This window comes from Varanus komodoensis, unplaced genomic scaffold (genome assembly GCF_004798865.1).
Source record: "Varanus komodoensis strain SLA01 unplaced genomic scaffold, ASM479886v1 scaffold23, whole genome shotgun sequence".
Lineage (NCBI taxonomy): Eukaryota > Metazoa > Chordata > Lepidosauria > Squamata > Varanidae > Varanus > Varanus komodoensis.
The window spans coordinates 4,590,809-4,614,168 of record NW_025335627.1 but is presented as its reverse complement, the minus strand read 5'-3'; the positions used below and the strand labels follow the sequence as shown (position 1 = coordinate 4,614,168).

At 42.3% G+C, this 23,360-nt stretch overlaps 1 protein-coding gene across 2 annotated transcripts in view; it reads right to left on the bottom strand.

Moving 5' to 3' along the window:
- ITGB2 (integrin subunit beta 2) overlaps positions 1–23,360 on the bottom strand; it is a 50,989-nt gene that overhangs the window by 8,826 nt on the left and 18,803 nt on the right. For both annotated transcript variants that reach the window (XM_044431875.1, XM_044431876.1), the window contains exons 5-11: positions 20,120–20,290; positions 14,816–15,057; positions 13,779–13,934; positions 11,360–11,455; positions 9,025–9,114; positions 6,123–6,263; positions 1,811–1,998 (exon numbers count right to left, since the gene is read on the bottom strand). In XM_044431875.1, coding sequence (XP_044287810.1) covers positions 1,811–1,998; positions 6,123–6,263; positions 9,025–9,114; positions 11,360–11,455; positions 13,779–13,934; positions 14,816–15,057; positions 20,120–20,290 — 1,084 coding nt within the window. The remainder of the gene's footprint in view (positions 1–1,810; positions 1,999–6,122; positions 6,264–9,024; positions 9,115–11,359; positions 11,456–13,778; positions 13,935–14,815; positions 15,058–20,119; positions 20,291–23,360) is intronic.

Here is a 23,360-nt window from a genome sequence, read left to right as displayed (position 1 = left end):
TCCGAGTTCAGCCCATGGACTTGTCTAGCCAAGCAAACTTCCTGCTTTTCAAACTTGTGCAAATTTACTTTGCAAAACTTCTCCAGTTATTTAGTAATACTTATTTTCAGCTCAATATATTATCTATTTTTTTGTTTTGACGTTACCCTTTCCCAAGGGCTTGAGGGAAATATTAGCAGTGTTATGAAATCTGGCACCATATTCAAAAACTTAAAATTATTGGTATACATGGCATCTAATGCAATCCCCCTGCTTGTGTGTGCCCCTTTTCAAGAGTTCCAGTTTATATACTATGTAAGAATGGAACATGGAGAGGACCCTGGGGCAATTATCCCATAACTTAAATGCCCTAGTGTACAGTTCTATGACTTCCACACTCAATGTACATAATGGAAGTGAGAAAGACAACTGCTTTGGGGACACATTTTCAAGGGTTGCTGGCTGGTCTCCAGAAGAAGAATCAGAGGAAGAAGAAGAGATGTGAGGGGGGGTTAGAATGTGGGCCACCCCCCCCCAGACTTTGAGATAAGCAAAGCAGAGATGCTAATCTCAAGGCCAGACTCCCCATCTGGAACGGAAGTCCCTGGGAATAACCAAGCTTATGGGGGCTTGGAGCAAGGGAGTTTCTCAGACACAGATGAGGTGGGCACAGCTCTTGACTCCATGATGCATCATCAGCAAAGGAGCGGCATGCGGAGGAGCGGCATGCTGATGATCGATGACACTTCAGCCCAAACCTTTGCATGACCGCTCCCATTGGTTTCATGTAGATGTTGAACAGCAATAGGGAATCCTGTCGTACACCATGGAATAATAGCCATGGCGCAGATCCATTAGTTCCCAACACCACCGACTGGAATTTCTGGAATTGACCAGCCAAGCAGGATGCTCATCGGGAGAGTTCCTGGAGGTGATTACTAGACTGGGTGCAACAAACCACTCTGTGCATTCTCAGAGAATCATTCTAGGTGTTTGTGTGTCTGGAAAATGCTTTGGGCAATTGTGAATGTTTTTCAAGAAAGGTCTGCGGCTTTGAATGCATGGAGGGAGGAATCCTAGCTCATGACAGTGCTGAAACCTCTGAATTCGGAAGTGTATGTGCATCCATTTCATGGACTGAGGTGTGGTGCTGGAGATGTTTGCCACCACTGCCCCTTAATCCTTGCATTTCCCCAAGGAGACTGTTTCTGCATATCTAGACGAAGCCCCAGGAAGGGGGAGGGGAAAGAAGGGAAGGAGGCTAGGGTGTTGTTTGGATATGGTACACACTGCTACCTCAAACCTCCTTTCCTTCCCACCCTACTGCCATGCACCTTTTCCTCTTTGAGACTAATTTTGACCTCAGAAAAGTAGCCAGCATAGTTTTTCTAAAGAATTCAAGAAGGGAAATTGGGGGGCCCTGCTTTGAGGTTGCAGGACCTTAAAGCAGCATCTCCGAATAATCCTATATCCTCCAGACAATGTCAGGAGGCCACAGGATTACATCCTTCGTCAAATGACAGGCAGCTTTGAGGATTTGGTAAGAGAATAGTTTGTAGGACTGCTGCTCTCAGTATTTTAGGCATTTTTTCCTCAGATTTTGCCTTGAATTGCACTCATGCAAAAATCTCAAACTCCATTTTTTCATTTAGAAACGTTTAAACTAGCAAGTTGTGCATTTTGGAACCAGTGTTTCATTAACAGATTCTGCCTAACATAAAAGGTGTACTTAAGACGTTTAAACAGCCACTTGGATTGTGCTCATGCTCAGCATTTCATAGTAGGATCACATAATCTAGTGGTGGGATTCTAGTTGAAATAATTTGATTACCTGCAGATTCCACACTCTACTTTCCCTTGTCCACTACAGTCAGAACTACTGGGTGGTTCCTCATCACACTCACAGTTACACCGACCGTGCATATGCACAGTGACGAAGTCTGTGAAACCAAGAGGCTGGAGGGTAAGTGTGTGGTTTTCAATGCACTTTGTTGCTGTAATTCTTACTTGGAAGATAATCTGTAAAAAATAAAGAATTGACCCATCTCAATAAACATTATTAGAGAATTCATGCAGTAGGTATCTCTTACCTGTTGAACAAAGGCTGGACTTAGAAGCCCATCTCATTCTCCACCACTATACAAAGCTTGAGAACATAACCCTAAGAGGATAACAGAAAATTGACAAAAATTTCTGCATCTTCAGTTAAGAGCCAAATGACATTTTACATAAAATGTGTAATGGCCTGTAAAATAGTAATTGCAAATTCCTTGATATAGACTGAGTAGAAGGGTTAGCCTCAACCTTGTTCAGAGTCCCAATGAAAACTGCTCTTCCTGTGCTCCCATTAGTGCTAATATCAATTTTCAGTGAGCATTTTCCATAGGGACTCCAGAGCCCTTTCTAGGAGGAAAGGAACATTTCCCTCACCACAAATGCCAGAGCCCTTATCCGGACTCGCACAGATGCTCATATACAAATGACTAGCAGCAGCAGCATATCCAGCATGCAAGTGCATGCACACCCTCACACGCTTTTTTAAAGCATAGGACCATAGAGTCGGAATGGGCCAGGAAGGCCATTCAGTCCGACCCCCTGCTCAAAGAAGGACATCAAGTTATAGTAACCCTGACAGATGGCGGCCTAGGGTTGAATGCCTCCAGTGTGGGAGATCCCACAACATTCCTGGATACTGCTTTAACAGAGATGAGATTTTCCTGATATTCAGCTGGAATTTGGTTTCCTGTAACCTGAGCCCATTATTCTGTGTCCTGCACTCTGGGATGGTCAAGAAATGATCCTGGCCCTCTTCTGTGTTAAGAAGTACTTTCAAGTACTTCTTTCTATGGCTCACAATTAAACTATGGAATTCATTGCCACAAGAAGTAATCATGGCCACTGGTTTGGATTGCTTTAAAAGGGATTGGGCAAATTCATGGAGGAGAAGGCTATCAATGGCCACATCCAGTATCAGAGGCAGTATGCCCATGTGGAGCAGTTCCTGGATAGCTTGGGCAGGAGGCGGCTGTTGTATTCCTGCTTAAGGGATACTGTGGGCAACTGTTTTTCCACTGTGTAAACAGAATGATGGACTCATTTGATCGATTTGCTCAAATTGCATGCATTGATCCAGCATGGTTGTTCTTATGTTTTTATGTCTCTAGCTGTGACTGCATTTTCCTAGGAAAGTTACTCCACACTTTCCTATACAGCACTGAGAACCTTCCCCTTCCCCTTCCCCTTCTTAAAGGAGGCACCCCTGGATTCATACAGTGCACTATAGGCGCTTTTCTCAATGCAGTGGATAAGGTTGTCAGGCTGCTTGTACTGTCTTGCAGAGAACATAAAAACATAGGGAAAGCCATAATGGATCAGACCAAGGGTAAATCTAGCCCAGCACTCAGTACACAAAATGGCAAAGCAGCTGCCTAGAGGGTCCCTCAAGCAGGCTGGGTGCAAGGCTGCCCAAGCAACTGGTATATGCAGGGATGCCATCTCTGGAAAAGAGCTAGCACACAGCCAGCAAGCCACTGATCGTCTCCTTCCTCATGAATCTGTCCAATCTCCTTTTAAAGCCATCTAAATCGATGGCCGTCACTTCTTGTGGCAGTGCATTCCATAGATAATATAGCTTTCCATAGGTGTAGAAAGACGTACTTTCTTTTATCTGCCCCAAATCTCCCACCTAGCTTCACGGGATACCTCCAGGTTTGAAGGAGAAAAATCATTCTCTTTCCACTTTCACCAAATCATGCTATCACATGCATTATCTTAAACTCCTCTATCATGTCTCCCCTTACCTTTTTTCTAAGATAAGCAGTCTCAGTTGCTGTTGCCATTCCTCATAGGGGAATTGCTCCAGCATCCTGACCATTTCTGTTGCTCTTCTCTGCACTTTTTCCAACTCAGTAATATCCTTTTTCAGGTAAGATGACCAGAACTAAACACAATAGTCTAAGTGTGGTCATACCAAGAGTTTGTATAAGGGGAGTAAGATCTTGGCAGCCCTGTTTTCTATGCCATTCCTATTTATGCCTAGCATAGAGCTTGCCTTTTCCCCAGCAGCTGCACGCTGGGCGGACATTTTCACTGAGCTGCCCCCTGCTGCCCCGAGATCCCTTTCTTGCTCAGTCACTGCTAGCTCCAAACCGCTCAGTGTGTACTTGAAGTTGGGATTTTTTGCCCCAAGATGCATTCGTTTACAGTTGTTTATATTCAACTGTATGAGTATTTGCCATTTTGATGCCCAGGTTGGAAAATGATAGGTCTTTGTAGGGTAATGCCTGACTCTCTGTGGTTGTGACAAGGTTATCCTGCTGTTAATGGTATAATAAGCTGTCACAATCCTTCTTTCAAGTAAGGTAAGTCACAAGATTGTCATAAAATGACATGGTGCATGGCTTGATATCAAGCCATTTATTGTGTGTAGTTATTTTAAACTTATTTTCAGCCTGTGCAGCTTTTCCTTTCATTGTGCAAGAAAGCACATACATTCAGAAATCTAGAAGAGATTTATTTTATCTATTTATCTAAAACATTTCTATACCATGTCTATAGTCAGTTGGTTCTCTGGGTGGTTTACTGCATTTAAAATATAAAACAAGACTCAACATCACAATAGGATAAAACCAAAAACAAATTACAGTGATAATCAATAAAAACAAAATATATAACCAATAACAGTAAGAAACAATATCAAACCAATGGCAACAATAAATAATAATTAAAATTATTCTTCCACAGTGCCACAAAAATGAAATATCATATTTCAACAAATGGACTTCGTGGCCCCTTCCAACTCTACTATTCTATGATTCTGTGATTCTCCATTTCATAATATCCACTTCGACAGCTATGACCAATCCATTCAAAGTGTCCCCGTGGCAACTTACAGGGACTCTCCATGGTTGCCCGAACTTTAAAAAATGCACAAGATGATATATTAACCGGTTCAACACCACACATTGCCCACTGAATCTTTTGGCTCCCTTTTCAGCAGTCAAAACTTTTTTCAGCAGTCTTTTTTCTTTAGGAAAAGGAGGTACAGTGTACCTTTGTACTTTTCTGTGCGCCTAGAGTTCACTGGTGGCAATAATGAAGGGGAGGGAAAGATTGGTATCTTTCTGTGAAAACTCACAGCTGTCAAGAGAAATGAAGGTGGGGGAAACATAATTGTAGCCTCTTCTGGACAATAGGGTTAGTATCTGCTGCCCATGGCAGCAAGCACCCCTCACCCCCTGGACCTTGTCCCAGTTTAGGCATCAAATCATAATAGTACTACTGTGAAAATTTGAAGCTGCAGAACTGTGACTAATAAAAAAATACTTTCCCCCCCACAAATTGCTTTGCACAAAAGAAGCCCAGCCTGGGTAACCATGGGCAGTTCCTCCAACTTGCCGCTGGGACACTTTGAAAGAACTACTTGTAGCTGTCCAAAATGGGGATCATGGACACTGGCTTCACAGTGGGCTTTCTTGATCTTACAAACAAACACTTAAAGAGAGAAGCCACAGTGAGCCCAAAATGGCTCGCAGCAGTGGTGAAGAGGGCTGACACCGATGGGGATTGTTCCCTGCTTGGGCACTTCAATCATGACAACACTGGCACTCGCCCAATCGTTCCATGGCAAAAGCAGCACGGGCTTTTTCTGACATGCTTGCCACAGAACTAACTGGCCAGTTCCCTGCATGACACCCATGATGGGATCACTTGCCAGATGATGCCATAAAGCCACTGTGAACACAACAATCCCTACAACAACCTCATTGGTTCTCAAGGTAGCTTGTTGTCCATGTAGCCATGCAGAAACCAGGCTGGGTTCATACCATACGACACTAACAATCTCTTGGGGATACCACCGTGTGATAGGTTGCCGTGTCATGTTACTCCAGTCACCGTCTTGCTTGGATTGTTCAAATGAGAAAAGAATTCAGACAGTAAAGCAGAGCATATTTGCAACTTAAAAGTGACATGTTTAAATTAGCTACATCTCTAAAAGGATTTTGGGGGTGGGTGCTAGAGAAATGGCCTTCTCACAAATGGCATGTCTCCTGAGAAATAAGATGCCTTCTGGCATTCCGTCTACACGCACATCAGCAACAGTAAGAACAGTTTTGAACAGATACATATTATATTTATCCTACCTCATCATTTATCTTAACATTGTCACACTTCCCTTGTGGTTTATCCATTGTATGTACGTTGTTAGGGCAGAAAGAATCATATGAGATTTTGATGAAGTTTGGCAAAGTATCATGGTCCAAAATAATTTTGGAAGACAAATTCTGCAAGAAAATAAGAATATGGTTGATGGAAGCCCAAGTATATGCATCTTATTATCCAGAGGAAAAAAAGGAAGGTAATATTAGCTGTAATCTCCTTTCCCACTGCCTCAGGTCTTGTCTGTGGAAAAGTATACCCTCGAAAGTATAGGGGAGCCAGACATGACAGCCTCTAAAGGTTTCTCTTTTTCTCACAGGCCTAATAAATCATCAGCATAATGCTTAAATGAACATGCTGGAGCAGAAGTGAGCAGAGCCAGAGATAATAGTAGTGAATTTCCTGTGACAAGAGAAAGAACTAGGAAATACCTTCCAAGGACAAGTGACTCCCAAGGACCTATAGAACTTTTATTATTCTGCAGCAGCTGACTTGAGGCTTCGGCAAGGGGCGGCATAGAAATGTTTTAATAAATAAATAAATAAAGTATCCAAGAACAGATAATCAGGTTTGATTTGTTCTCTTCCAGTGGCTCTACCTGAGTATTACTGACTAGAATTGAAAGATATATAATACGTAGCCCCCACAACTGCATTTTTAACAGCCCAGTCATGAGAAGGAGCAATATGGGATGACCTTTGCTAGGATAAAGACAGGGGAGTGCAACCCTGTTAGTTCTCCTCGCCTTCTCAGTGACTTTTGATAATACTACTTCTGGATAGGATGGTGGGAGTTGGAGGTACTGTTTTGCAGTGGTTCCATTCCTACCTGACTGGCCAGTTCCAGAAGGTAGTGCTGGGGGATTGTTTTTCGGTGCCAGGGTAGTAATGTCATGGGATATATCCCCCATCCTCAACATTTACACGAAACTGCTCGGGAGGTTATCCGGAAGTGTGAGCTGAGATGTTATCAACATGCTGATGATACTCAGCTCTATCCCTCTTTCATTACACACAGGTGAGACAATGGCTGCTCAGAATCAGTGCCTGGGCTTGGTAATGGATTGGATGAGGGCCAATAAACTGAGACTTAATTCAGATAAGGTGGAAGTGCTGCTGGGGTGGGGGTGGAGGGGAATCATCTGCCTGGTTGGGTGACATTAAATCTGTCCTGGATGGGATTGCACAATGATAGGGTTCATACTTTGGGGGTGTTCTTGGATCCTGAACTAGCACTGGAGTCACAGGTTGACTCAGCAGCTCGGAGCACCTTCCATCGGCTCAGGCTGATTTATCAACTAATACCCATCTGGACAGGCGGAACCTTGGAACAGTGATCTATGCTCTGGTAACCTCTCATTTGAACTGCTATAATGCACTCTATGTAGAGCTGCATTTGAAGGTGTTCTGGAAACTTCAACTGGTTCAAAACAGAGCAGCAAGGCTGCTGATGGGGACTTGCCAGGATAACATATGCCAGTCCTCTTCCAACTCCACTGGTTACCAGCTGAAGTCCAGGCCCAATTCTGAGGGCTTACATTAATATTTAAAGCCCTAAACTGTTTGAGGTCAAGTTATCTAAAGTAATACCTTTATCCAGTCTTTGTCTGAGATCCTTCTCAGAGAGCCACTCTTAAAGAAAAGAAAATGGCTTAAGCGGGTCGCTACTAGAAAAAGGCACCCTTTCTATGGACTCAGCTTCCCAAGGAGGTGTGCCAGGCATCCACTCTACATTTCTTTTGGTGCCTGGTAAAACCATTTTTATTCATACAACATTTTAATAGTTAAATAATTTTAAATCTTCTAATAAAAATATGTTTTGTTTATATTGCTGCTGTACCCTTGGACTAATTTTAGCGTGGCTGTTGTAAGCTTATGGTTCCTGTTTTAGTGTTGCTATTTTATTAATGTATTATTTAGGGTTGATTTTAATGTTTTAATTTGTCATTGGACATTGTGTTTATGTATTTTGACTCTCTGAACTCCCCAGAGAGCTGTTCTGGCTAATGGGCAGTTTAGAAACCAAATAAATACATAAACTTTGCTAGGAAACAAAGTTGAAAACTCACAAAGAAAAAGTGGTAAGTACAGAAATGCTTGTGTTTGGCTGAGGGATTTCTGTGTGGGGACACCTATCTCCTTGAGGCCATGCCCTTTTAAGCATACAGCAAATATGAATCTAGTTTGTGGGAAGAGACGAAGGCAGTCTTTGGAACTGCTCCTATAACTAACTAATGCTTCAGATAGAAAAGAAATAGTGAGAAAGCATGACAATTCTTGACCATTTTTTTCTCCCTCAGTACCTATTCAAGCTGCTAATCCTTTCCTGGGCATGCTCATAACTTATATTCTGCTACAGTGTTAAAGGAGGCTACACTGTAAAAGCTAAATAGGTGAAGTAGGCAGTTTTTAACTATTCCCTAACATATATAGGGACTGCGGGTGGCGCAGTGGTTTAAACAAGGTCGACAGTTCGAATCCACAGGACAGGGTGAGCTCCCGTGCTTTGTCCCAGCTCCTGCCCACCTTGCAGTTCGAAAGCATGCAAATGCAAGTCGATAAAAAGGTACCACTTCGGTGGGCAGGTAACAGTGTTCCGTGCACTTCGGTGTTTAGTCATGCCGGCCACATGACCACGGAAACTGTCTGTGGACAAACGCTGGCTTCCTCGGCTAGGAAACGGAGATGAGCACCGCCCCCTAGAGTCAGACATGACTGGACTTCACGACAAGGGGAAACCTTTACCGTTAACATATATTTGAAATTTGGACCGAATCTCTAAATTTGTCATGTGCTTACACTAATATACACATCCTTCTGAACTGCAAAGGATAATGGGCTACAAATCCAGTCCTGAAGGATGGAAACAATACTTAGTAAGACTTACATTGTAAGCATCTTTGATGAGTTGAATGATATTATTTGAATTCTCCTGTAGCTCTCCCACAGCAGACTTGGGGATCATCTTACTGAGCTTCTAGCAATGAAAACAAAGACAAAGAAACAAGCATTGCCTCACTGGCTATGTTCAGACATAATGCCAAGAAAAGCCATGAAGTGTACCTTCCTTGCCTCATTCATGAGCAGTTTCAGTGCACCTTCATCTCCCCTCCAGGTGGCGGCATGAATGCCAGAGCCCCCATAGCTGTGAACCACTCCCAGTGCATGACACTCCTGCCCGCCTCTCCTCCGTTGCCCTGGGCGTCTTCTCAGCCCGTCACTACTTTCCCCCCTGCTGTTTTTTTACAGAATAGAGCAGTATATCTGCAGGAAGAGCACAGCAGCACCCCCCCCCCCGCTGCTGCCACACTCTGCCCATGCAGTCCATACCCACAGCACCTGTATCTTTCCCCTTGATTACAGTGCATACGTCTGACACTCCCCCTCGTGCACAGGACTCGCACGTGCTGCTGGGGCTGCCTCCCCACAGCAGGCACATAAAAGGCAGCAGTGCAGGCTCTGGTCCCAGGGATGGAGGGGTGTACACTCCCTGGGATGCCTGCCCGGGAAGCAAGGCTGCGCACACTGCCCGTGTGCTGCTTCACACAGGGCAGTGACCAGGAAGAAGCACCACACGCGGCTTTCCCTGCAGCTTCCCTGATGCATGGCTGGCTCCTCTCCCCACCTCACTGCCTTGCACGCTGCCATGCCAGATCACCCACTTTGTGTGTCACCTTACTGGATTGCTGAGATGCCGGTATTGCCTGTTTCATATGTGTGGGCCGTGAGATCACTTTGTGAGGGCCTGCCTCTCACGCGAGGCCCCATGTTGCAAGAGACAGATGAAACAGAGAGCAAGCTGAGGACCCCTTGGCTGGGAAAGGGTTAATACTAGGTTCAGAGGCCCGGCTGCTTCAGCCAGGTCGTGATTCATGGAAAGCAAGGTACCAAGACAGCAGCAGGGCTCAGTGGTGCTTGGAATGCATAAGTCTAAAGATACTGTAAATTACTTCCTAGGACAGGAGAATTCACACTCCCCCCAAGGCCAGAGACTTCAGGGCTAAAGGGCAGACAATTCTCTCCTGGGTAATGTTCAGAGGTGTCACCCCATAAGTCATTTGTTTGATCTGTTAGGGATAAAAACTGGAGGCTGAGGTAGGTTGGGGTTCTCTGAGGAGAGGTTTTCTGTTGCTGACGGAGGCTATGCCAAAGGATGCCATGCTGTTCTACAGCTGGAGAAGGCTACGTTGGGTACTGTATACTGCGTTAGTCTTAGGGACAGCTAGCTTTGTAATTTGGGTATGAGGCAGCCAATTGGCCTTAGGGGTCTTTTGGGAGCTGAGGCTGGATTTCGTGAAAGCGCTGCTCTCCAATTCCCTTTCCCTTCCCTTCACAAGTTTTTGGTGTTAGCGTGTTGTATTTTAGAGTGTTTTAAGATCCTCCACCCGCATTGTGTTACTCTTGCATTTTAATAAGCAAGTTTTCCCAACACTCGGGTTGTCATGTGCTGCATCCAGTGTCTGGCCCTGGGATTCGGGAACCAGGGAATGCCGAGCAGAGAGTTGTGAGCCGGGGGGAGGTGGGCACTCTGGGGTAATTGACTGTTACATCAGGGACATAGGGGCCTTGCCCAAGGCTTGTGCAGGAGGTGGGCCCTCTCAAGGCAGGCAAGATGGCCATTTTGGCTATCTGGCAAGGTGGCATGCAAGGTGGGTAATCCAGCAAGGTGGGCTTGGCAAGGCAGACATGAGAACAGCAGGGGGCACACAGTGGAAGGGAGGACAGGGAACATGGAGTCAGCCAATCAGCACCCTGCGTGCTGGCAATTCAGGCATTGCCAGGTGAACAGGGCAGCAAAAAATGATGGCTGGAGCATCTGCAGCTGCCACAGCTGATCTCACCATCAAGCTTGCTGGCTGAAATGGGGATACAATGGAAAAACATGGTTAAGTGGCTTCGTCCAGAACGACAAGCAATGCAGAAATGTGGAAACCTTTGAACAAACCATTTTTTCTCCATGGTAACCAAATGTGCCATATTTTACCCTACTTCCAGTATTCACATATAACAACAAGCCATTCCTGCCGTGGTTTGTTGTTATGTGCGAATACAGTCACTCTGTTAGACGTGTTTCTAAGATTGATAATATGAAATCAAAATAGCTAATATGCGTTCCCAGTGTATTCTTGGACTGATAAGATTCCAGGTTCTAATAGCATTTCATTCTTTTCACCACAGGCATTGTATTCTTTACCTTCTTAACCACTGAGAGTTTTACTTACTTGATACGTATCAACCATTTTCTTGGTAACAGCAAAAATGGGCTGGATGTTATTTTCTTTAAGTTTTTGTACCAAATGCCCAACTGATGGATAATCCTGTATGATAAAGGAAACAAAAGGGAAGACTCTTTTTCCAAGTCCCAGGGTACATAATAATTCATTTTCCATAATAATTCATGTGGTAGAGAAGCCAGGTAAAGTTAATTAGGATCTACAAGTCCATTTAAAATAGATTTTTTCAAAATGGACTATAGTTTTATTTGCTTGAGAAAGCATGTAATCTCAATTAGGCATCTTCCCACTTTGTTCTGCAGAAGCTATGGAATAAGCAACAGCAAGATAGTATCCACAATTCTGGAAGCCAATATTTATAGTCTGCTCTTTTATTTTGAATTATTACTATGGTGAAAGCTGAACATCGTATAATCACAGATATAAAAATCTAAATAAAAATTTAGAAGTGTCATGTTCTTATGCTGCTATTATGTGCTGTCAAGTTGTTTCTAACTCATGGTGACCCCATTTATGAAAGATCTCCAAAATGTCCTATCCATAATAGCCCTGCTCAGTTCTTGTAAATGAAAGGCTGTGGCTTCTGTTATAGAGACAATCCATTTCATATTTGGACTTGCTGTTCTTCTGTCCTTGACCTCCCCTAGCATGATTATCTTCTCCAGTGAGTTTTGCCTTCTCATGATGTGTCCAAAGAATGAAAGCCTAAGTTTTATCCTTTTTGTTTCCCAGGAAAGTTCTGGATTGATTTGATCTAGGACTCACTAGTTTGTCTTTCTGTTTGTCCAGGATATTCACAAAACTCTCCTCTGTTTAGAACACATAAATTTTCTGTCTGTCAGCTTTTTTCATTGTGCAGCTTTCACACCCTTACATAGTGATCAGGAATACAACAGTGTGAATGATTTTGGCCTTGGTCTTTGGTGAAAAATCCTTATATTTGATTATCTTTTCTAGTTCCTTCATTGTTGCCCTTCCAAGTCTCAGTCTTCTTTCTATTTCTTGGCTGAAGTCTCAAATTGAATTGATGGCTGAAGTATGTATTTGCAATAAACAGATGGTTGACTTCACAAAATTCTACAGGTCATTCGTCTTCTTCATTTCTTAATCTTAGGCCAAATTCTCCTACAGCATTTGATACTGCTTTGTTTCCTACTTTTGCATTCAATTTACCTAGAATTGTCAGCCTGTTTTGTTCTGGTATGTTATCAATTTCTTTTTGGACACCAGCACAAACATTTCCAATTTCTTCTTCAGCAGCATCTGTTGTTGGAGCAGAGACTTGAAAGATGGTTATCTTGATAGGTTTTCCACTAATTCTGATTGATATTATCTAGTCATATTTTGCATTACAGCCTCTTACTGTATGTGCTACATCTTGCCTTAGCGCTCAAGCTACTTCATGTCACAGAAGACATGGAGTTTGTCATTTCCAGAGTAAAACACTTGGTGATCTCTGATTGAAAATGTCTCATTCCATTTAATTTTAGTTTGTTCATACTGTGCTGATTAGCCATTCCATTTCTTGTTTTATGGTTCCCAGTTTGCCTTGATTCAAACTTTTCATGTTCCAATTATATGTTTTGCATAGCATCAGACTTTCCTTTCATCTCTGTGCATGCCAGCCATTAGACTTTTCAGCTTTGATCTAGTTGCTTCATTAGAGAAAGAGTTATTCATATTTGTTCTTTGTTCTTTTCAAGTTACTCATTGAGTAATTTCCATCATGGGGGGTGGGTGTGTCTCATCTTCTGGCACTATCTATCATTTTGGATTGTAATCCAAAGAAATGAAAATTCAGAAGTGGTTTCCTATTGCTTTCTTCTGCACAGTACTAACTAGAGTTAGTTAGAGTGTCACTGGCATTTACTGGGTAAGATCCTCTATGAGTGTTGACTTCAGCTACTGCTGCTGACCAGTAGTGGCCCTTCAGGAGTTTCTCTGCTCCCTTCCCATTTCAGATATCCATTCTCTTCTGCCGATGTGACTGTTGCTGCTGAAGAGAGTGGGTGCATCTTAGTCTGGTATCTCTGCTTTGACTATTCTGCCTTGACTATTTCTACATCATCCAATAGCCAAAGCTCTTTGAGCAGTTCATAGAACAAATTATCACAAAAACTTATACAGGGACTAAAATCTATCTATATATATATAAGAACAGGTAGTTACAAATCATGATCATATTTTAAATAGTAGCATATTGGAGTATTTTTCATGTTTTTCATTCCTTCCTCAAAATGAGGTTGTTCTTAATTCTAAGATAAATATTAGAACATTTCCTAATACAGCATTTCTGTGTCACAGAAGGTTTAATCCAGCATTAGCTTGAAATAGTAAGTTTTACTCAGTATACCTATATACTCACTTAGAGTATAGCTAGTTGGCTGCTGCTTTTATGAGAACTTACATAGTCATTGCTCTTTTTATACATGTTTTCTTCCAGGTGGCATCTCCCATCAAATGGAGTTAAGATGGCCCCAAGCTTACCATCCCCAGCAAAATGGAAACCATCATCTGTAGTATATACCAGTAAGCGTGTCACATTATTCCAGCCAATTTTATCCTGGATTTTAAAAAAGAACACATCTGAAAACAGTAAAAACTAATACTAATAAAAACAGTAAAACAAATAATCAAGGCAAAAATTGCTTAGCAATTTCCAAGGAAGGATTGCAATATCCAAGAAAGGATATTCTATTTTTATTACAAGGGAGCTTTTAATGAAACCATTATAAAACCATACTACTGGTGTTTGTCATGATGCAAGCCAAAGATTTGTTCCAATTTAGAACATTTTAGAGAGTGGTTTTAGAGTTATCTGGAGGTATCAAGAACTGCAGCAGGACCTAAGATCAAGACTGCTTTTGGGGCTAGTTTGTATGTTTAGAATTTTGAAGTGTAACGTGACCACTGGGTAAACGTCTAAAATTAAAACTAAATAGGGAGCAGTAGGAGGATTTGCAGGAACCAAGGAGGGTGTCTGAATGCGCCTTTGTGCCTCCAGGTGCCATTTTGGAAAACCCAGTCCTAGATCCTATAGAACCAATGCAATCTCTGTGGATATACAGTTAAAAAGTTTCTGAGAACAATTGTAGTAGGAATTGATGTGTGGATTTGTTTGATTTGCATTCTGATATGAACTGATGAGACTCTCTGTTTCTCTGGCACTATCCCCACTCATGGTAAGCAAACAGTGATCCTGAAGGTTCAGTGATCACTGAGCTGGGGAAGAAGAATGTTAAAGAGGGGGGAAAGGCAAGATATAAATGTAATGTAATGATGATGTTTCTGGCTAACAGTAAAACTTCTATTCCAACACTCCACCTGAGATTTCTGTCCCAGGCTGGGAAACCATCTTCTATTTTTTAAGGCAATACTTAGTCTAATTAAACTTTCCAAACACAGTCTATTATGGTGCTTATTATCATATGGCAGTTCTCTTACCCCGCAGACAGCCGCTTGCATCATGGCATCTAGTCCTCCCTCTGGTGCATCAAGATTCCCTGATATATCCTGCTTCCCTACTTCCTCTTTAAACTTCTCAACATCATCTGTGAGGCTGAGCACATGTCTGAAAGCAAATGGTGGTTGGCACTTTGTCTCCTTGCTTGGACAGGGGTTCTGCAACTTCTCTGGGTGTGTGTTTACAAAGGGCAACACAGTCTTATCCACAAAAGCACCAAACCCTAAAGGAACATAAATAAGGTGTTTAAGGAAGCATCTAAAAATGGTTAATTGTAACTGAACAAATCATGAATTTTAACCACCACAGAGGCTGCCATTGTTTAAAATATGTATTCATTCACATATTTATATGCTGCCTATATGCCACAGTGGCCTCCAAAGGTGGCTCACAGAGAAAGAGTAAATATATAGAGAGAATGGGAAGCAGGAAAGCAAGGAGAGGAAAATAAGTAGAAGAAGGTGGGTATTTATAAAGGACTATCCCTTCAAAACTGAACTTAATAGGGGAACATTGTTATACCACTCTTCCACTGAAAGACTGCTTGGTTTTACTGCTTTTGTTCTAATTTTTTAAAGATGTTTATGCTTTTATATCATTTTGATAGTGGAGTTTATATATTGAGTATTGTATGTAATCAACCTGGAAATTCTGGTTCCTGACTCCGAGCTGAGCAGATCAGAGGAAGCTACCCGGGTGGTCTAGGGACTATTGGATACAAGCAACCAAGCTTGTATCCAATAGACAGAGAACAGAGACAGAGAACAGAGAACAAGAGAGAAAGCTAACAGGGGTTTGGTGGAGGAGTACAGCAGGGGAGATCAAGTGGGAGGTCATTAACCTTTTCTTACTTTCCCCCTTAGTTTCCCTTCCTCCTCCACACCCCTGGGTTCCCCCCCCCCCTTTATAACACACTTTCATTTATTGGTAGGAGTCTGTTGTTAACCTTCGTGGAAGACGGGAGAAAGCACTGCTTTATAAAACAGAACTAGCAAGGTAGAATCAGAAAGGCAGCAGAATGTATGGCCTGAGAAGGCTCCCTAGTAGTGGGGATCTGCAAGGAGAGTGCAATGTTTGTTTTCTGGCCTGAGTTCAACAGGACCTACATGTGCAACAGGAACAGGTGAATGCACTAAAGCAGTGAGTGTCCACCCTCAAGGGAATAAGAGAAGATGAAGACAGAGTGGTGGAACTGCGACAGCTAAGTGTAGTACAGAAACTAGAACTGCAAGTGGAGAAGCTGGAGGTAAGGGAAGATCAGAAGGAATCTCCCTGGAAAAGGGTGACAGGTGCAGAAGAACTAGAAGACACTCTGCACCAATGCAAGTGGTGGAACTATGGAGCCGCTTTCAGTTACTTGAGGTTGTGAGTGGTGGGCAGCCTGCAGAGGAAGAACTGCAAGTCATCCTGTTCAACACTAAGCAAGAGGCTGAAGAACAACCAAGTCATGGAGGGTTATTATGATCTTCTTCAGATTGAATGGGAAATGGATTTAGAGAGGGATATAGAAAAGGAAGAATGGGGGGAAATATGGGATAAGAGAATATTAAAATTGCATCAATCAGAATTAAGTAACACTTTTATAAATTAGTATGGAAATGGTACCTGATACTGGTAAAATTATTTTAAATGGATAATTCCTGTGTATGTTGGAGACGCAGGCAAAAAGTGGGTACCTATTTCCATATGTGGTGAGAATGTGAAAGTATAAAGAAAATTTGGATAATGGTTTTATGGAAATTAGTAAGATATTGAAGCAGATCCTGAATTTGCCTTATTGTTAATATTTTATGAAAAGATATAAAATGGAAAACTAAAGAATTAATAACAAACTTGGTAACAGTAGCAAGATTAATAATAGCAAAGAACTGGAAAGAGAAATGGGATTTCCAGTTAACAGAATGGTATAAAGAAATTTGGCATATAGCTGTTAATGATAAGCTGATGGGCAGAATAAAGGTGCAAAAAGGATTGACAAATAAGAATGATTTTAATGATATATGGGGCTTGTTTATTGAACATGTATTTATAAAAGGGAAGGGTATTAAACCTTTGGATGAGTCAATGCAATTTTGGAGGGAAGGGGGTATTCCTGAAAGAGTGGAAAATGAGGAAAAAGTAAGGAAGAAGAAAGAAATGAATGAATGATTACTATGTAGCCATGGTCCTGGTGGAGGGGTGCACTAGCTATTTTCTATATTTTCTGTGTTGTTCTATTTTCTTTATGATGTATTTTTATATTCTTTATGATGTATCATTGTATTTTATTATTGTATTTCATATTTTTATATATATATACGTGTGTGTGTGTGTGTGTGTGTGTATATATATATATACATATTTAAAAGATGAAAGTACTTTGGTGAGCCTCCATTTCAACCGGGAGATTGTAAACCTGTCCTGGATAGGGTTGCACTCCCCCCAAAGGACAAGGTTCATAATCTGGGGATATCCAGAAGCGCCTTTTATCAGCTCCAGATGATTTACCAACTACATTCCTTCTTGGATGAGGGTAGTCTTGCCCTGTTCATTCATGCACTGGGAACCTCCAGACTGGACTTTATGTGGGGCTTCCCTTGAAAACAGTCTGGCCTCTTCAGATAATAATCCAGAACAAGGCAGTGCAATTGCTGATGAGGACCAGTTCCTATGAACATATTACACCTGTCCTCTGTTGACAGCACTGTCTGTCTGTTCAGGCCTGGGCTGAATTCAAAGTTTTGACTATGACATATAAAGCTCAAAATGGCTTGGGACCACATTATCTTAGGGAGCACCTTACTGCATACATTCCTGCTCATTGTTTAAGATCATCAACTGAGGCCCTCTGACATGTTGACCCAGGAGGCCCCTTCTGACTCACTCTGTTTCTATGTTCCTCTCCCTAAGGTTAAGGGGGAGCGTGCAGGGAAGAGGGCCTTTCCTGTGGCAGCACCCCAACTGTGGAATGCTCTACCATTGGAGATATTAAACTGAATAATATCAATCAGAATTCATGAAAAACCTATCGATATAACCATAGTTCAAATCTATGCACTTACAACAGGTGCAGAAGAAAAAGACACTTAAAGCTTTTATGCAGGTGTCCAAGAAGAAGCTGAAAACCCATCAAAACAAGAAATGCTGCTAAAAATAGGTGACAGGAATGCAAAAGTAGGAAACAAATCAGAATCAAATAATGTAGGAAAATCTGGTAAGAAAGAAACAGGAGAATAACTCATAGAATTCTGTGAAGCCAACATTCCCCTCATGGCAAATACATACTTCGCACAAGCATTCAGATGACTGTATACATGGACATCACCAGATGGCCAATATAGAAATAGAATAATAAAGAAATAAAATAAAATGTAATTGGAATCAGGAAGGATCTGGCTAGGGTATGAAAGTGGGCAGGGGAGAACAGGATGGCATTCAATGTGGATGAGTGCAAGGTCTTGCACTTGGGGCATAGGAATGGGTGTCATAAGTACAGGTTAGGGGACAAGTGGCTGGAGAGCAGCACTTGTGAAAGGGACTTCAAGGTGCTGGTTGACTTCAGGCTAAACATGAGTTAGCAGTGTGACCCAGTGGTCAAGAAGATGAATGCCACCCTTGGTTGCATAGCCAGAAGCATGGCTTCTAGATCAAGAGAGGTATTACTACTACTACTCTATATGACTCTGGTGAGCCTGCAACTGGAGTATTATGTTCAGTTCTGGGCTCCACATTACAGGAAAGATATAGCCAGGTTGGAATCAGTGCAGCAAAGGGTCACAAGGATGGTGGCCAGATGGCAGGGAAAGCTGTATGAGGCGAGACTGGGGGAACTGTATCTTTTCAGCCTGGAGAAGAGCAGACTCCGAGGGGATCTCTTGGCGACCTATAGACATGTGAGGAGGTGTCACAAGGAGGTAGGCAGAGACCTGTTTTCCGCTGCGGAGGAGGGCAGGATGCATTCCAATGAAGCAAAGCTCAGGGAACCAAGGTTCAATTTGTATGCCAGCAAGTTCTTCCTGACAGTTAGGACCCCTAGGGTATGGAATGGGCTTCCTTGGGAGGTGGTTGAAGCCCCATCGGTGAGGGTATTCAAGGATAGGCTGGACATGCACATGGTAGGCAAATCATGAATGGAGCCGGGGGTCAGACTAGATAGCCCAGGAGGTCTCTTCTGACTCGCTCTGTTTCTATGTTTCATTCCAATTCCCAGGAAAGGAGACACAAATTAGTGCAGCGACTATAAGTTCCCACACAAGCAAAGTGATGTTGAAGGTGTTGCAGCAAATATATTACCCTTTGTGGAGTGAGAAATGTCTGATGTTTAAGCTAGATTCCAAAAAGTAAAAAGCCCTTAGGATCATGCTGCAAATACATGTTGTTTACCAGAGGACACCAAAGTATTTCGGAAGAAAATTGTTCTATACTTTATAAAGTACAGCAAAGCCTCTGGTTGTTTTGATCATGTGATGGTCCTAAACAAAATGGGTATGCACTTGATTTTTTAAATGAACAAGCTGTATTGTGGAATAGAAGTTACTGTTAGCACAGAATATGGGGAAACGGAATGATTTCCTACAGGGAAAAGCATCAGACAAAGATGTATTTCATCTATTCAGCCTGTACACAGAACATCTAAGAAAGCTGAACTAGGATCAGAGGAAGGACTGAAAATTAGAGTCAGACACATCAATAATGTAAGATATGCAGATGATACCATATTACTGGTAGAAAGCAGCAATGAATCAAAATGTCTCCTGATGAAAATGAAAGAAAGTGAAAAAGCAGACTTGCGGCAGACAACAAAAATAACTGCAGAAAAATTACAGAACTGGAAACAATGACGAAATTGAAATTGTGAAGGAAGTTATATATTTCAGCTCAGTCATCAGTTCAATGGAAGACTGCAGCCAAGAAATTCAAAGAAGTATGAGACTCAGAAGGGCAGCAATAAAGGAATTAGAATAGATAATCAAATGTAAGGATGTTTCATTGGAGACCAAGGCCACGATCTTTCACACTGTTGTATTCCTGCTATTTAAATAAGAAAAATGTGCATGTTAATGTAACAATGTTTTGAGTTTGGCCTCTTCTCTTCCTCCTGTGTTCTATAGTTACAACAGAAGGTTTATACACAGTCTAAAAGACTGGATGTTCACAGCAAGAAGATTGTTAATTAATATGTTTTCTATGGAATAAAGTTATATACTTTTAGTAATTTGAGTTACTATGCTTGTTTGAGTTACCAGAATTGCAGGCACCAATTTTTCAGTACCTGGAAATAATACATCAAGTATAATAATACATACCTATCCGAGCATTTTTAGTAATATCGTTGAGAGCTTTAAGAAGGTCACCACCTAGCTTCTTCACAATTTGGAGATCATCTTCCATAGAGTATGAAAGGTCCATCAAGTAGTAGAGATCTATGGGGTAATCCTGACCACGGTGGAATGTCACATTAAAAACAGCAGGTTGATCTATTGGTGAAAGAGAAAAGAGTAAACATTTGTCCCATCCCACAAAGCTGGAGAACTTCCTCCATTCTCTAATGTGGAAGCCTGCAGGAGCTAAGGTGCCCAAAGAGATTTCCCATTTCTTTCTTTATTTGAGTTATACTCTTTCTACTCCAAAATGGTACTTATGCCACCTGTAATACTCGTACAGTTTCTGAGACTGCAAGGCATCTAGGAGTGCTGTAAACAAATGTGCTTGCCTAGGCACCAGCTGTACACTGTCTTCATTGCCCTGGAATGCCTCTGGACCATGTGTGAATTGAAAGGGATCCATATTTGCATACTGTTTACATGAGAGCTGCCCAAACCACCACTGATTCTCCATGTTTATCTCCAAGGATTAAGCCATAAAAATTACAGTCCAGCATTTCTCCATGTTGTTATGGGGTAAAAACATAGACCTGAAAGATAGATTCTTATGCAGTCTCATGATCCTTGTTTAATTTTTTAAAAAATATTTATTTAAATGGCTCCTACAATACTATTTCTAGGTATTCTGCAGAATGAAATACAGTAAAATGCACAATTGAAATCCAGCACACATAAGATGTCTAAGAGACACATACCAGTACAATAACATAAAATACATTATTACACAAGCTAAAACAGGTGACTGAAACAAGAATTAAAACCAAACTATAAAGACTAAAGTACTGATTTTAAAAATCCACCCCTCCCAAACCAATCAACCAACCCCCCTTCCCTATCTAGAGTTTCTAGAGCTTTACCAGAGTTTTCCTTATTATGAGATTTTCCATCATCTTCTCCCAGAATGGACTTAAGCTAACTGGCCTGTAATGCCCCTGATCTCCTCTTCCCTGGGAGGTGATGGTGTTCCATCAGTGAAGGTTTTTCAAGGAAAAATTGGACAAGCACATGCTGGGTATTACATGAGTGGTGTTGGCTGGAGCCACTGGTCAGGCAAGATGGCCTGGGAGACCCATTCTGACTCTCTGTGCTTCTATGATTCTAAGATGGGGAACTCTTGGCTCAACAATGCTGCTAGTGAAAAGGATCTTACAGAACACAAGCTGAATATGAGCAAACAATGTGCTGTGGCTCCAAGAAGGGCAAATGCTATTTTAGGCAGCATTAATAGACATATCACTTCCAAAGCCTGTGAAGTCCTAGTTGCCTTTTACTCAGCACTGGTTAGGTCTCACCTGGAGTTCTGTGTCCATTTCTAGGCGCCACGGTTTAAGAAACATTGAAACCGAGTGAGTCAGAAGGGGTCTTCTGAGCCATCTAGTCTGACCTCCAGCTCCAGCCGGCTCTGCTCATGACATACCTACCGGCCTATCGTTAAACACACTCACCAATGGGGATTCAGCCACCTCCCGTGGAAGCCCATTCCATACCCTTGGGGTCTTAGCAATCAGAAAGTACTTCCTGGCATCTACCTTGAATCTTGGTTCCCTGAGCTTTCCTCCATTGGAACACATGCTGCCCTCACCTGCAGGGTAAAAAGGTCATGACTCACCTCTGTGTTATACCCCCTCATGTACCTGTATGTTGCTAAAAGGTACCCTCTGAGTCTCCTCCTGGCTGAAAAAACTCAGTTCCCTCAGTCTCTCCTCATCTGGCTTACCCTGCAAACCAGCCACCATCCTTGTGGCCTTCGCTGCATTGATTCCAACCTCGCTATATCCTTCTTGTAATCTGGGGCCCAGAATTGAACACAATACTCCAGCTGTGGGTGCATCAGAGTCATACAGAGTGGTAGTAGTGCCTCTCTCAATCTAGAAGCCATGCTTTTGGTTACACAGGCAACGGTGGCGTTTGCCTTCTTAATCACCACGTCACACTGCCGGTGCATGTTCAGCTTGCTGTTGACAAGTACGCCAAGTTCCCTTTCACAAGTGCTGCTCGCCAGCCACTTGTCCCCTAACCTGTACTTAAGACACCCATTCCTATGCTCCAAGTGCAAGACCTTGCACTTATCCACATTGAACGCCATCCTGTTATTCCCTGCCCACTTCCATAGTCTGTCCCGATCCTTCTGGATCTGGAGTACCTGTTCCTCACTTATGGCTACTGCTCCCATTTTTGCATCACCTGTGAATTTGATCAGCAGACTGGTCTCCCCCTCTTCCAAGTCATGGATGAAAAGATTGAACAGGATCGGCCTCAGGACAGAGCCCTGGGGGACCCCACTTGTCACTGACTGCCATCCAAATGATTCCCCACTAATAGTTACCCTAAGACAGATGCAGACAAGCTGGAAAGGATTCGGGGGTGGGGGCAACAAGGATTATTGAGGGACTAGGAACAATGCTCTACAAGGAGAAATTGAAAGAACTGGACATGTTTAGTCTTGAGAAGAGAAGACTGAAGGGAGATATGAGAGAACTCTTCAAATAATTGAAAGGTTGTCATAAAGAGGAAGGCTAGGATCTCTTCCCGATCATCCCAGAATGCAGGACATGGAATAATTGGTTCCAGTTACAGGAAGCCAGATTCTGGCTGAATATCAGGAAGAACTAATGGAACCAATTACCTAGGGAGGTTATAGGCTCTCCTGCACTAGAAGCACTCTAGATGCAGCTGGACAGCCATTTGAGAGGGATGGTTTGAGTCCTGCAGGGGGTTGGACTGATAGCCTTCTTGGCCCTTGCAGCTCCTTCTATGATCAGTCTCTTGGAATGAGAACTTCCAGATAAGTAAGAAATTCAGCACAGTGCCTAAATTGTCAATTAGATAACACAATATGGGATATATTATCTTAAACCAGTCAATAGAATAACCAGACTCATTAATCATCTACATCAAGGCTGGAACTGATAATGGGGTTCTAAAATAAACAATGAAAGATCAGCAGCACAGATAATATGTTTGCATTATGTTCATTTGTATTCAAGTACCTTTTACACTTAGCTACTGCTGTGGTGGCAGTATGAGGGAAGTTAGTCTTGCTGCCCTACAGAATTATCGATACACTGCCTGAGCTTCTTCTAAGAGAGATTTCACAAACTAGTCCTGTCTGTACAATCATCCTTTTCATTTACTTTCAACTGCTATGTTTAGGAATAACTAT